General features: G+C 45.7%; 1 protein-coding gene across 1 annotated transcript in view; it reads right to left on the bottom strand.

The window, feature by feature from the left end:
* The window catches only part of LOC308462996 (cytochrome P450 3A9-like), a 96,263-nt gene that overhangs the window by 19,228 nt on the left and 62,904 nt on the right, over positions 1–14,131 (bottom strand). Inside the window, exon 2 of the mRNA XM_080981116.1 lies at positions 824–896. Coding sequence (XP_080837242.1) covers positions 824–894 — 71 coding nt within the window. The 5' untranslated portion in view covers positions 895–896. The remainder of the gene's footprint in view (positions 1–823; positions 897–14,131) is intronic.

The following is a 14,131-nucleotide window of genomic DNA, read 5'->3' as shown; positions in this document are numbered from 1 at the left end:
ATCGAGAGAGAAAAGAAGCTGATCATACTTTACTGAGGTAAATGGAAGAAAAGCAGCATATAAAATAAACAGAGTGGGGGTTTTTATTATTATTTACAGGCATTGTCCATGTACAGGCCTTGTTCAACTAAGCATACAGGGGGAAACTCCCTCAGAATTACACAGCCAATCAGAGCACGAGTGGCCTCAGCCAGTAGCCTGCCATTCTGACAGCTTGCTAGGCAACACCTCCCACCTCTAACAACTAACCCTTAGGCTACTAACTGAATGATCCCTGCTGTTGGTACTTCAACAGCAAACCTGCTTGTTTGTTTTACCTGCCCATGAGGGTCAGTAGATGTGCAGCTGCTCACACCTGCACCGTGCATCATGAAGAGTTCTGGGAACTGTAGTGTGTTAGGGATGCGGACCTCACAAAGCTACATTTCCCATCAAGCTTAAGTTGAATGGCAGTTGCTGGAAGCCACAGGGGGGTGAGAGTGGTTCTCCCACCTCTCAAACCCTGTCTGTGTGGTTCCCATAATGGGCATCTGGTTGGCCACCAACCAGGATGCTGGACTAGAGGGTTCTTCTGGCAGTCGTAAACTATAGTTCCCAGGGTTCTGCACCAGAAACTATAGTTCCCAGGATTCTGCACCAGAACCAGAAATGGCACCTGCTGATAAAGGCAGTGAGGAGGTGGACTCACAAGGGAGGAAGGGCGAGAGAGGACTTGCCCACAGGACCTTCAAGACTATGGAGCCTGGTTGGCCAAGGCTGAAATTCCCAGTTTTGCACAGATGATGCCCCAAGGAATTGAACAATAATACCAGAATTTACTTACAGCATCAGTAGGCCTATGAAGAGGGCGAGAAGAGCCCAAGTCTCCATGGAGAATGGCAGGAGGTCCATCATTGAGAAGGTTGGCACTTTGGGGCAGAGGTAAGGCAAGGAAGTGCTTCAGGGTAGCGAAGAGCTCCTTGTCTTCTGATACCAAAGTAGCCCAGTGACTAAAGGAGGCTTGGGTGGACATTTATTTCCTCTGAGATGGGTGGAGCAAAAGGAAATACATTGACCTGCAGAAGGTTGTGTAATCAAATTTTAATCACCAGGGTTGAAAAGAGTTGAAAACTCTAAGCCACTGGGAAGAGAAATCAATCCACCAATATATTTTTTTAAAAAAAGAACCAGCAGTTTATTTAGATACGTTGTTTTTTTAAGAGAACGAGCAGTTTCAACATTACACAGGCCTGTTCTTCTCTGAAACATGTTGTGTAACAGGGAGCAAGTGTCCCCATTATGTGCTGTCCTCTTGAAGGTAATGAAGGAGCCCTACAGATAAAATGGACTGTGCTGTGCTGTGCTGTGAAATCTAGTGCAATACAGGGGTCCCTTGGTTCTCCAAAGCCTTGGTACTCAAACAACTTGGAACCCAAACACTGCAAACCCAGAAATAAGTGTTCCAGTTTGCAGACTTTTTCCAGAAGTCGAACGTGCTCCGTTTTGAGTGTTACACTTCCAGGTTGAGTGCCACACTTTCATTTTGAGTGTTACGCTGAGGTCTGTCTGTTTTTGCCATTTGCTTTTGTTTTTGCAGCTTTTTTTGTTTTGTTTTTGTGACTGTGTGGAATCCAGTTCAGCTACTGATGGATTGATTGTGTGACTGCAGTACATTGTTTATTGCTTTCATTATATGGATCAATGGTCTCGTTAGATAGTAAAATTCATGTTAAATTGATGTTTTAGGGTTTGTTTTTAAAAGTCTGGAACGGATCGATCCATTTTGCATTACTTTCTATGGGAAAGTGTGTCTTGGTTTTGGAACGCTTTGGCTTTGGAACGGATTTCTGGAAGGGATTAAGTTTGAGAACCAAGGTACCACTGTATGGGGTTTTCTCCCCTTCTCCCCCAACTCATACCTGGAACTATGGAAATCCATCCCCAAAGGATCCTGTCAATACCTGTCTTTTTATGGCTTCTGGGAAGTTTGCAAATCATCCCCGTTCCATGCTGATGTGCTATGACATAAGTTTTCTAAATATACATGGCACAACATTGCTTTGGTGTAAAAGCATTTCAGAGACTACTGTGACAGCTTTTAGCAGTCCTAGAACTGCTTTATATGCTGGCTGAAATTACCATATTTTTCGCTCTATAGGACGCACCGGACCACAGGACGCACCGGGCCATAGGAGGGGGAGAACAGGAAAAAAAATATTCTCCCCCTCTCTGCTCAGCGACCCTTCAGCGAAGCGGGAGGAGAAATGGAGCCCCTTCCATTTCTCCTCCCGCTTCGCTGAAGGGGCGCTGTGCAGAGAGGGGAAACTGTGCTGCGCCTCTCCAGCGAAGCGAAGCCCGGAGAGCGAGAGGGATCGGTGTGTACCAACCCCTCTCGCTCTCCAGGCTTCAGGTGGCTATCCGCAAGCCTTCGGAGCGCAGCGGGAACTCCTGCTGTGCTCCGAAGGCTTGCGGATAGCTGCCTGAAGCTCCCGGAGCACAGTGCGAACTCCCGCTGCCTGAAGCCCCCGGAGCGCAGCGGGAGTTCGCACTGCACTCTGGTGGCTTCAGGCGGCTTCAGCGAAAACAACGCAAAGCCTCCAGAGCGTGGGGGGAGCTCTCCCTCTGCGCTTCGGAGGCTTCGTGTTGCTATCACTGAAGCCAAGGAGCCTGCATTCGCTCCATAGGACACACACACATTTTCCCTTCATTTTTGGAGGGGGAAAAGTGTGTCCTATAGAGCGAAAAATACGGTAAGTGCACGGGACTGCACTTTCCTCTTGTGCCTGTCATTTATTTATTCCTGTTGCTGTTGTTGTTGTTGTTGTTAAAATTTGTACACCTCCCTTCATCCACAGATCTCAGGGTGGTTCACGACATAAAAAATGCAATATAAAAAACACCAAATACATGATAAAATCAAGAACGAAAAGCCAATCCATAGCCCCCCTCCCACCATTTCCTCCATGGAGCTCAAGGCACAATGCATGGCTCTCGCCTTCCCCATTAATCTTCACAACAGCCCTGCGAGGGAGTCAGGCTGTAAGTGGGAAGGTTGGTGGCAGAAACTACCTGAGGGAAAGGCCTCTGGCAGCACTGCAGGACTGTTGTGTTGAAGTGGGGCAACAAAGAGACGCTGAGGGTCTTTCTTGGCCTTCTCCTCCTTGTCGCCCCCACTCTGGATATGTCACCCCCTTCTTCAGAATAACAATTCCTTAGAGTGTCAGACTAGGACCTGGGAGTCCAGGGTTCGAATCCCCACTTGTCCAGGAAGCTCACTGGGTGTGACTTTGGGCCAGCCACTGCCTCTCAGCTTAACCTACCTCACAGGATTAAATGAGGAGCTGGAGGAGAATCGTATAACCCAGGTTGAGCTCCTTTGATAGGAAAAAGGTGGGTTTATAAATGCACTAAATGAAGAAACAAACAAATCCTAGGGGCTGGCCTGCTACTTTCTGGTGTATTTCTAAAGACAACAAAATCCTTCCACTCTCCAATAATAGCATCCTTATGTTTTATTCCTTTTGTCGATAACAGCTTTACAGCAAGGGCTACACACCACTCTTTTCTACCCCCAAGATTTTAGAGCAGGTCTTTCCAGAAGCCAGAAATGACCACAGCTGCTGCTGCCACCAGAAGAAATCCAATTAAAGGTTTTGCCAGCTGATTTTATTTTGCAAATGGGTTCAATAGGTCTCCTTGCATTACATGGCTCCTTGCTCTTTTACCCTGAGCATAATGGCAGTCCTGCTGGCTCGGACCAAAGGTCAGGCAGTGGTGCGCATTCGCAGTCCTCCTGCCTGCTCAGCTCTGCAGCTTTCTCCTGCGGTCCCCCTGCCTAACATCAGGGCTGCGAGCACATTGCCAGTCCCTCTGGCTCCAGCACATTCCAGCTGCTGGTGTCCAAAGCTGGGGGCTTCTGGTTTTAGCCAGAATTCATATGTATCCCAGAGTTTCATGAAATACTGCTGTCTGGTACGTTTTCCTTCAAACCAGCTTCCGTCCGATTTGAAGATGGCAGCCGCCACTAAGTTGAGCTCTGTACAGTTCAGACTGCTCAAATGACAGCTTCCTGATTAATGAAATAAGTAGTTCATAAATAGGAGGGGGTTTCAGTCTCAGGGAAACCAAACAAGTAAAGCTCATCAGGTGAAGACATGCCTCCCCTCTCTCTGGGTGGGAACATGGGCAGAGCAAGGATTTTTGTGGGGGGGGGGCAGGCAACTGGTGGGGCAGAACCTCAGAATTTTTATTGATTTTTGTTGATTTGGGGGGGGCAGCTGCCCCTCCCTGCCCCCACCCCCTTGGCTACAAGGCAACTTAAAATGCGGTGTGTGTGCATTTGTGGAAATAATGTGTTCAAAGCCCCAGTTTCATAAGTGCTAAGTGCTAGGTAGAAACACTTTTATTTGCCTAGGCCTTAGTAAAACATTGATCTGTTTTCTTGGGGGGGGGGGAGGAAATTGCAACTATACTTCACAGTGATATCCATCTGTCTTTAATTATGAAATGTTTGTCCTTTGAATGCAGGGTATTGTGGTGGTATTATTGCTAGATTGTTCAGCATCTAAGCACCAAAACTCTGTTTTCTGAAGCTGTTACTGGTGGAATAGGGATTGGGGGGGGGGGGAGATGTACCATGGCAATGGGGGGGGGGGCTTTGTGGACTTTTTTGAGTGAGTCCTATACAAGCAGTGCTGACTCCGTGGTTCCTCTGAACTTCAGAGAGGTGGCCTCTGGTAATACACACCACACATTTAAAGTTCTATGACGCCACTGTGAACAGTTGTGGCTTTCCCCCAAAAGGATTCTGAGAGCTGTAGTTTGTTAAGGCTGCTGAGAGTTGTCAGAAGACCCCACATTCACCTCCCTGAGCTACAGTTCCCAGAGCGATTTAACAACCAACCCTTCTGCAGGAATTGTCACAGGGAACTCTGGGAATTGTAGCTCTGTGAGGGGTCCCCAGATATTTTGCTGGCTGGGGTGAAGGAATCATAGAATCATAGAGCTGGAAGAGACCACAAGGGCCATCGAGTCCAACCCCCTGCCAAGCAGGAAGACTCTTCCATCAACACTGCTCAGCATCCTCTCTAACACACCTGAGGACAACGGGTGGAGACAAGGCAGGCTGGGTCTCCCGCAACACCAGCGTCTTTTACATCACAGAAGGGCCACCCCAGGAAAGGCAAAAAGCCAGTGAAAGGATTTCTGCTGCCATTCAAAACCTTTGCTCTGCGCTTAACCACAGTTAACATGCTCAGACTTGTCTGGGGGCAAACCAGAGCAGGAAAAGAGTATCTTTCTTTGAAGCAAGGAGGTTAAACGTAGCGTAAACAGGACCAGTGTGGTCCAGTGGGGACAGAGGAAGGCAGGGGGGTTCACTCCCGTTCTGTGCTGTAGTAACCCAGTGCAGTGGTACCTCAGGTTAAGTACTTAATTCGTTCCGAAGGTCCGTTCTTAACCTGAAACTGTTCTTAACCTAAAGCACCACTTTAGCTAATGGGGCCTCCAGCTGCCACCGCACCACCGGAGCACGATTTCTGTTCTCATCCTGAAGCAAAGTTCTTAACCCGAGGTACTACTTCTGGGTTAGCAGTGTCTGTAACCTGAAGCGTCTGTAACCTGAAACGTCTGTAACCCAAGGTACCCCTGTACTGAGACCCCCATCTTCCCAACGCACCCCACATGACAAAGGCGGAAGCAAGGGAGGCTTTTGTTTTTGCAGCAGGGCTGAAAGTTTCTAGTGCCTTTAAGTTAAAAGAGCCCAGAAGCCGTGGCTGCCATTCATGTCCCTGCAGAGGTGAAAGGAGTTCGCATGGTGTTTTATTTGCTTCTTGGCATTTCTGCTGACAGCTCCAGCGGCGGCAGGGGTGGGGGGAATCCTGACTGTTTGCTTTGCGGTGTACGCAGAAGGGCGACCGGCCGGTGAACTGATAAGTGTGCCACGAACTTACTTGATCCCCCTACTTGCCGGATGGGAAGATGCCCTGGTGCCTTCTTCATCTGCCAGTTGGGCTAGTTTGATTGGTCTGGGGGTGCTTTCATTAGAGTTTCCAGGAACATGCCATGCTCTGAACATGTTCCTGGACATTTTATCAGGCCACTGTGTAGAACAGGGTCACCCAATGTTTGTTTAGGCCCATGGGGTCTGAACTGGGTGTGATGGAACTGGAGCAAGACCTTGGGGGTGTTATAAGAATTTATAATATATATAATGTTCATAAATGTACCAAGCAAACATGTACATCAATATATAAACCACATGTCTGAAGCAGCACAGGAAAACAGCCATGAAACCATTTTGGCTCCCAAACTGACCAAATGTTTTCTCTGCAAAGTCAAAGGAAAATGGAAAAGCCTCCCCATTGTCTTTTCCTTCACAAATCCTGTCTTAAGGGTATGTCTGTCTGTGTTTGAATAGGGTGAGCCTGTGACCTGGCTCAGGAACTAAGTATTTATTATACAAAAGACTGGCCAAGGCTCCCCAGGGTATCTAACAAGTAAGCATTAACAGGTAACCCTCCAGACAGGAGGTAAACAACGCACTCAGATTTCTGTTGTAGATCACCATTTCTGTGATGTAGGTATGATGTTTCTGGGGGTGGTCTTGGACTCCAGGGCGGGCAATTTAAAATGTTTATATAAGGGTGGGCACACCTGGGTTCTGGGTCCTCCTCCTCCTGTGAGTGAGGGGAGCACCTTGCTGCAACAGTTCAATAAAGATCAGGCTTACTAGCTGCTTTGCTTCTCAGTATTTTCTGGTTGGCCTCTGTTCTTTTCTCCGACCAATGGAGAACCTGCAAAGGACTCTATAAGGGCTCTTGTGTCCCCCATAAGGGAACAAGGGGCAGATTTCCATTTATTATAGGGGGTACACAGCAGAAAGCTCAATGAAGATGTCAGCCCGCTGTGTGGTGGCCGTGGAAAAGGCAAACGGGTCATTAGGAAAGGAACTGAAAATAAAACTGCCCATATCAAAAGGCCATTATGCAAATCTATGGTGGGACCACATTTGGAATACTGTCTATGTCCAGGGCCGGATCTAGGTTGGATGAGGCCACAAGCTCCTGAAGGTAATGGGGCCCTTTCTATGTCCAGCTGTCCTTTGTCAACAACAAATTGTCACTGTTTTTTGTGTTGAATATATGCTATATGGCAATTTATGGAACTAATAGGTATCTAAAGCCATTTGCACATAACAAAATATGTATTTTATCAAAGTAATTGTTGAACTGAAATACAGTTAAGAAGTATATTAATAGTTAAGCAAAGCTAAGCAGATATATAAGATTGAATGGTTAATTATTAAGATACAAAAATACAATCTCAATAATATTTTTTTTTTTTAAATAATATTTATTAAAATTTTCAAAAAAAAAAGAAAATACAGAAAGCAAGAATTTACATATTTTCATATATCCTTATTTTCATATATCCGCTTTCTGGGACTCCCCCCTTCCCCCACCCCTACCATATTCCTTTTTCATATTGTTGGCTCCACAAGCTCTCAGTTCTAATTAAAAACTTAATTTGTTAAACCATTATTCGAATTTAAAATTTCTGCACTCCACATCAATACCCTTAATAAAACACAAAAAATTTCTTTCCCAAGGCCCACCCCATTTTCATTCCACAATTTCCCTTTTTTTAATAATAAAAACTCCCCACATACTAAAAGTATCAGAAATAAGAAATAAAGAGTATAATAGATAAGACAAAGCTAGTTCAAAAAAAGAAGTTAACAAGCCTTTGGATTATAGTTCTCCCCCCCTGTCCCCGGTTTAATTTCCCCCTGACCACCAAACCATGTTATCCGCCTGGGATTCTTACAATCCATAAATCACCTATTTCCCCCAACTCCTTGCTGGTTTTTTCTTTTCTTTTTTTTTTTTTTTTCCCTTTCATAAACATTTTTAGAACACTTAACTTCAGATCTGTAATAAAACTCCCCCCATTGTTCTTTCCAAATTGTAGTCCAATTTCCTCTTGTTCCGCTGCTGAAACGTTCTAATTCAGAAGCTTAGTAAGTCTGCAGGGATTATTATTATTCAGGAACAAAAACTTGCGTTCAGTCCCTTCCTTTCTTCAATAGAAAATTCTATTGTCTCCTTTAGCTAAACACCCTGTAGACAAAATATTGTTTCCGTTTCGCAGCTTTCCCAGAAGATAACCAGTCCTGTAAAATTCCAATGGTGTTTTTTTCACTTACGACCATCTTTGTAATGTCCCGAAACTCCTCTAGGGGGATTGTTATAACTTTGTCTTCTCTAGTCCAAAAGTCCGATTGTTATCCATATTTTCGCCATTTTGTATCCAAGTTTTAACAAATTGTAGCAAATTGTAACAAGTTTAGCCAGCAAAGTTCTCATAATAAAATCCTCTCTGCTTTCCGACTTTGACAGCTACTTTGACAGCTGTCAAAATCTCCGACTCTTTTCACCAGGCTCTCTCTTCAATCACCCCGGTTCCCAGGGGGGGGGGGTTACGTTTCTTCTCCCTCAGTTCATCCTCCAGCACAGTTCTTATAATTCCCCATCGTGAAATTCTTAGTTTTTATCAGCAATACAAATCTTTTTGGACCTTGGTTGCCCCGTCCTTGTCTTGAAAGGTTTACAATAGGGGGGGGGACTGACTTCCTTTTTGGATCCCCCCCCGCTCGTATCCAATTCAAAAATAAATTCTTTTTTTCCTCCTTTTAAACCCAGTTTCCAAATTACTCACGGGTTGTTGTCTAAAAGTCCGAATTTTCAATAAAAGAAGTCAGCGCTCTCCGCCGGATGGCATGCGGCTGCGCTCGGCAGGGATAGCAGAGGACTCAAAGCACCACGCTTCTCCCCGGCACCCGATCCTTAGCCTTTAAAAAGGCTCCTTCACGAGTCGGGAGGGCGCTAGCGGTGCCAGCCGAGTCTCCATGTCCACGACCCTCGTGGCCGTGGTTTTTAAGGGTCCCCGCATCGCCGGTGCGGTAGGACCCAGCCCCTGCCGAGCAGACTCCCTCCGGAGCTCGGAGGGAGTCCGCCATTCGGCGATGGCGCCAACCCGGAAGTCCACAATCTCAATAATAAAGTTACAAAATAATAACAAGGATGTCACGCACGGGTGGAGGGAAGACACAGGGCAAGAAATAAGAAATGGATAAATGTTGGTACATAATGAAATGTGAAAATGTGAGTTTACGAATATAATGTATATGTCTCATTATGTAAAGATTTCATATATGTATTGCAACATACATAAATAAATAAATAAATAAATAAATAAATAAATAAGGTATATTAATAGTGAAATACAATTAAGAAGAAGTACTGTATTTTTCGCTCTATAAGATGCACCAGACCACAAGACGCACCTAGTTTTTGGAGGAAAACAAGAAAAAAAATATTCTGAATCTCAGAAGCCAGAACAACAAGAGGGATCGCTGCGCAGTGAAAGCAGCGATCCCTCTTGCTGTTCTGGCTTCTGGGATAGCTGCGCAGCCTGCATTCGCTCCATAAGACGCACACACATTTCCCCTTACTTTTTAGGAGGGAAAAAGTGAGTCTTATAGAGCAAAAAATACGGTATATGTTTTGGGGGCGAGAGAGTGGGGCCCTAAGCTATAGCTTGTTTAGCTTATACGTAAATCCGGCACTGTGTATGTGCATCGCTATGAAAAAATTTAAGGTCGATTGGTGACCTTTTCCTTCAAAATTATAGGAAGGGCTTCGCATGGCAGCTTCAACCATTTCCTTCATTTGGTGCAGGGATTTTATTTTCAGGATAAACAGGACTCGTCCAAACCCTCAGCAAAGGCTCCTGTTTCCAAAAAGGAGAGGATGGGTGGCAGTTTGATCCCTCCACCGCTTTTAATCAATATGAGGAGTGGAGGAAAAAGAAAAACTGGGACATTTGGGGTTCAAATCAGAAACCGAGATGGCTTCTGTAATTCTGGGACTGTCCCTGGAAAACCGGGACACTTGGAGCATATACGATGCGGTTATGGAAATGTCAGGGAAATAGAATTGTGTGAATCACATCTTGCTCTCCCGGGCCTTTTGGGATCATCTTTGAGTCCAGGAACGGAGAACCGGTGACCTTCCAAATATGGTTGGGTTTCCGTCAGCCCCAGCCAGCACGCTCAGTGGTCAGGGATGGTCTGTCAGCGTCTGGAGTCCCTGTGTCTCCCCTATCTCTGTGTTAGCAATTGGAACAATTTACTTTTAATTGCTATCTTAAGATGATTTCAGGCTGCTTATGCCGGGTGCTTGTTTTCAATGCATTTTGCGTGAATCACCCGGAGGACACTGAGAGCGGGCTGTGAATAAATGCCAAAGTAAAATAAATTGTTCATTTGCCTTTGTAAATTTACACCCCACCAAATCAACGAAAGTCCCAGGGCAAGTAATAACCATAAATACAAAAGCAAAAGAATAAAAAGGTGCTTAAAACTCTTTTAAAAAAAAAAAAAATTTTTTTTTTGAAAGAAGTTGAATAAAGACAGCCAAGAATCAATACTAATTTCAAGGAGGAGAAGCTGTAAAAGCAGCTAAATACTATTTGAGGTTGAGAAAACAGGACAGGTTTTGCTCAGCACCTAAAAAGCAGGGGTAGCCTACACAAGGCCCTCCAGATGTTATTGGAGCCTTCCATTGTCGCTGGTTCTTGGCTGTGCTGACCAAGGCTGGAGGAGCCTCAGAACATCTGCAGGAGACCCCTGCAGGATTGTGGTGAGAGCATCCATCAAACTATTGACATTTCTATTCCCCCTTAAGGAACAGGCCTAAGATGGTTGCGTGTCACATGTCTGTTTACATTCCAGCACAGATTGCTGGGAACTTCCGTTTGTGTATAGCTTTTGCTTTTGCTGTTCTCCCCGAGACAACATGAGAGAGAGAGACGACATGTTCCTTTGTTCTGATTTATGCTTAATAAATCTGTAGCTGTAGCATGACTTACGCCTCACGCCTACTTCTGTGTGCGAACCACACTCTGCTAATTGCGTGCCCTGGCTTCTGAAGTCCGGGTCGCTGAAATTTGAAAGCCCAAATCCGTCACTGCTGTGGGCAGTCAGCTAACAGGATTCCAGCACATCAGCCCTCTCCCTTTTTGTGGCTTCCAGCAACTGGTATTCAGAAGCATTAGGGATGCGGGTAGCGCTGTGGGCTAAACCACTGAGCTTCTTGGGCTTGCTGATCAGAAGGTCAGCGTTTCAAATCCCCGCGACGGGGTGAGCTCCCATTGCTCTGTGCCAGCTCCTGCCAACCTAGCAGTTCGAAAGCACGCCAGTGCAAGTAGATAAATATGTACCGCTGCAGCAGGAAGGTAAACGGCATTTCCATGCACTCTGGCACTTGTCATGGTCCTCCATGCGCCAGAAGCGGTTTAGTCCTGCTGGCCACATGACCCAGAAAGCTGTCTGTGGACAAATGCCGGCTCCCTCAGCCTGAAAGCGAGATGAGCGCCGCAAACCCATAGTCCCTTTGACTGGACTTAACCGTCCAGGTGTCCTTTTGTTGTTGTTGTTGTTTAGTTGTTTAGTCATGTCCGACTCTTCATGAGCCCCTGGACCAGAGCACGCCAGGCACTCCTGTCTTCCACTGCCTCCCGCAGTTTGGTCAAACTCATGTTTGTAGATTCAAGAACACTGTCCCACCATCTCGTCCTCTGTCGTCCCCTTCTCCTTGTGTCCTCCATCTTTCCCAACATCAGGGTCTTTTCCAGGGAGTCTTCTCTTCTCATGAGGTGGCCAAAGTATTGGAGCCTCAGCTTCAGGATCTGTCCTCCCAGTGAGCACTCAGGGCTGATTTCCTTAAGAATGGACAGGTGTCCTTTACCTTTCCCTTTTACCTATTCAGAAGCATTGCTGTCTCTGACTGTGGAGGCAGAGCATACAGGAATCTGTCTAATCCTTTTATTTTTTGAGTCATCCAAGTTGGGGCCCATCATGGCTTCCTTGGTCAATGAGTGCTGTTGAGCCATGCTTTGTAAACCTTTACGAACTGTATCCTGGTGCTAAATGTGAAGCCAGCCTGCAAGTCTTTCCCCAGCCCTGCCTGGAGATGCCACGCATGGGACCTGGCACCATTCCAAGCAAAGCACGAGCTCTACCCTTGAGCTACGACCTTGCCACTGGAGATAATGCTGGGTGTGACAGAAAAAGCTCTCGGCGTATTACCTCCTTTCTCTGTTGGGTGAAGCAACCATGAATCAATATTGGCAAGGTGCTCCCTGAAGCCAGCACACCCTGCCCATGGCATGTGATCCTGAAGGGTTCACGAAAGGGTAAAGTCAGAATATCAGGCCAAGGTTTTGTGTCCTCCTCCCCTGAAAACTTGGCAGGTGAGATGTGCTTGTTCTCACATCTCCATACTTTGGAACCCAGTTCCTCCATAGCTTGTAAAAGTTATCAAGAAATGCCAGAGTAGCAGTAAAATGTGGATATGCCATATTTTCCTACTCCCGTGCAAACGTCTAAGGGCAGAGCAGATGCCTTTCAAAGTCCAACGATGATTCAGTACACCGGCTCTTGTCAACATGTTTGTGTAAGCCCAGAGGCCAGCCAAGTTCATGTCCAGAGAGAGAACTTCTGCTCTCTCTTGCGCAAGCATAGAGGAGCTCCAAGGGCACAAATATATGTTGCAGACAATTTACAATACAGGTTGCAATCGGAGCTATTTCCATGGTTGATTGCGGTGGATTGTGGCATTGGTGCAGCTGGCATCGTTCAATATGGAATGTTTTGCTGAATGAACTTTCCTGAACCTGGTCCTAGTTCTTATCACAAATGTATCTTGTCAAGCATCAAGGAGACATCCTGAACAACTAATAGTTTGTGCAGAGGTCAGCACAAGTAATCTGGAAATTAGCAAAAATTAATCAATGCTCCTGTAGAAGATTGGATTAGAGTTAGACTGCAGTGAGATAACATTAAGGCATGAAGCAAAGATAACCTGTTGAGTCATTGCTCACCAGGACTATATGCTTTCAACTACCAATTAAGCAAACAGCCAGGGTTTTAATAGAGAGGAAACAATCAGAAGGAAAAAATATTGGAACTGTAAGAATTGCTCGTCCCAAAGTCCACCTCTCCTCTCCACTTGGATGCATTGGCTAAAATGAGTATAAAAACCCTAGATTTTCAATGGCTGGTTATCTCTCCAAGTTCCGACAAGGAATTTCACTGTACTCAACGCTCTCAAGGAATCAACACACACGGATATACCTTTCCTCCTCCCTTTCTCGCTTTGCTTTTTATGCGGGTTCTGTGGCAAAATTGTCAGACTCACTGTCTTTAGGCTTTTGGGAATAGTTAGGGATTCTTTTACTCTTTGGATCAATGTGTGTATGCAATGAATGATCTGCTGCCTGAAGCAGCATTTATATATTCCGTCTCTTCCATTTCATGCCATAAAACCAACCTTTCTTTATTGCTCCAGTGTGAGAACTTCTTGTGGGTGTAAGATTAAGGGTGAAAACCACTTCATAACAAACACATGTTATAACTCTAGCAAAAGGTCTTAAATCTCTTGGCAGTGTGTATAAGGAGACCCAAAGGTGGGGGGTTCAGACACAGACCTTGCAACACACTGTACCCCCCAGTGTAAAGTCTAGGCAGGGCCATAGCTATGGTCGGCAGAGGGGGAGAAGGTTTGCTCTTCCAGGGAATTCCAGGTCCCCCACCCTGAAGGTTCACCTGCCATTTAAGAAACCCGAAGAAAATCTCACACCCTTTCACTCATGGAAACAGAAACAGGGATTGAGAACACAGCTTTCCCGTGAGAAGGAAACTGGCCCCTGACTTCCATCGGTGAGCCTAAGTAGATGCAGAGAACTTGAGATGACGGACAAGCAATACAATACATAGGCTCCAAAGCTCCCCATTTATTTAATTAAGCCATCCCACCTTTCCTCTAAATTTTGTTGTTTAGTTGTGTCCGACTCTTCGTGACCCCCTGGACCAGAGCATGCCAGGCACTCCTGTCTTCCACTGCCTCCCATATTTAATTGCTTTGTGTACACCGCTTGAGAGATATATCTTTTTTCATTATGCAGAATACAAATGCTTCTCGATAAATAAATAAAATAATGGATGATATCTGCAGTGATCTGCAATGAACATAGTCACGTGACGTCTTAAGACAAAGAGCACACAGAAGTGCAGCTGAAATCCTCTCGT

Source organism: Podarcis pityusensis, assembly GCF_964106645.2.
Source record: "Podarcis pityusensis genome assembly, chromosome: 14".
Lineage (NCBI taxonomy): Eukaryota > Metazoa > Chordata > Lepidosauria > Squamata > Lacertidae > Podarcis > Podarcis pityusensis.
This window is presented reverse-complemented; position numbering and strand designations above follow the sequence as displayed.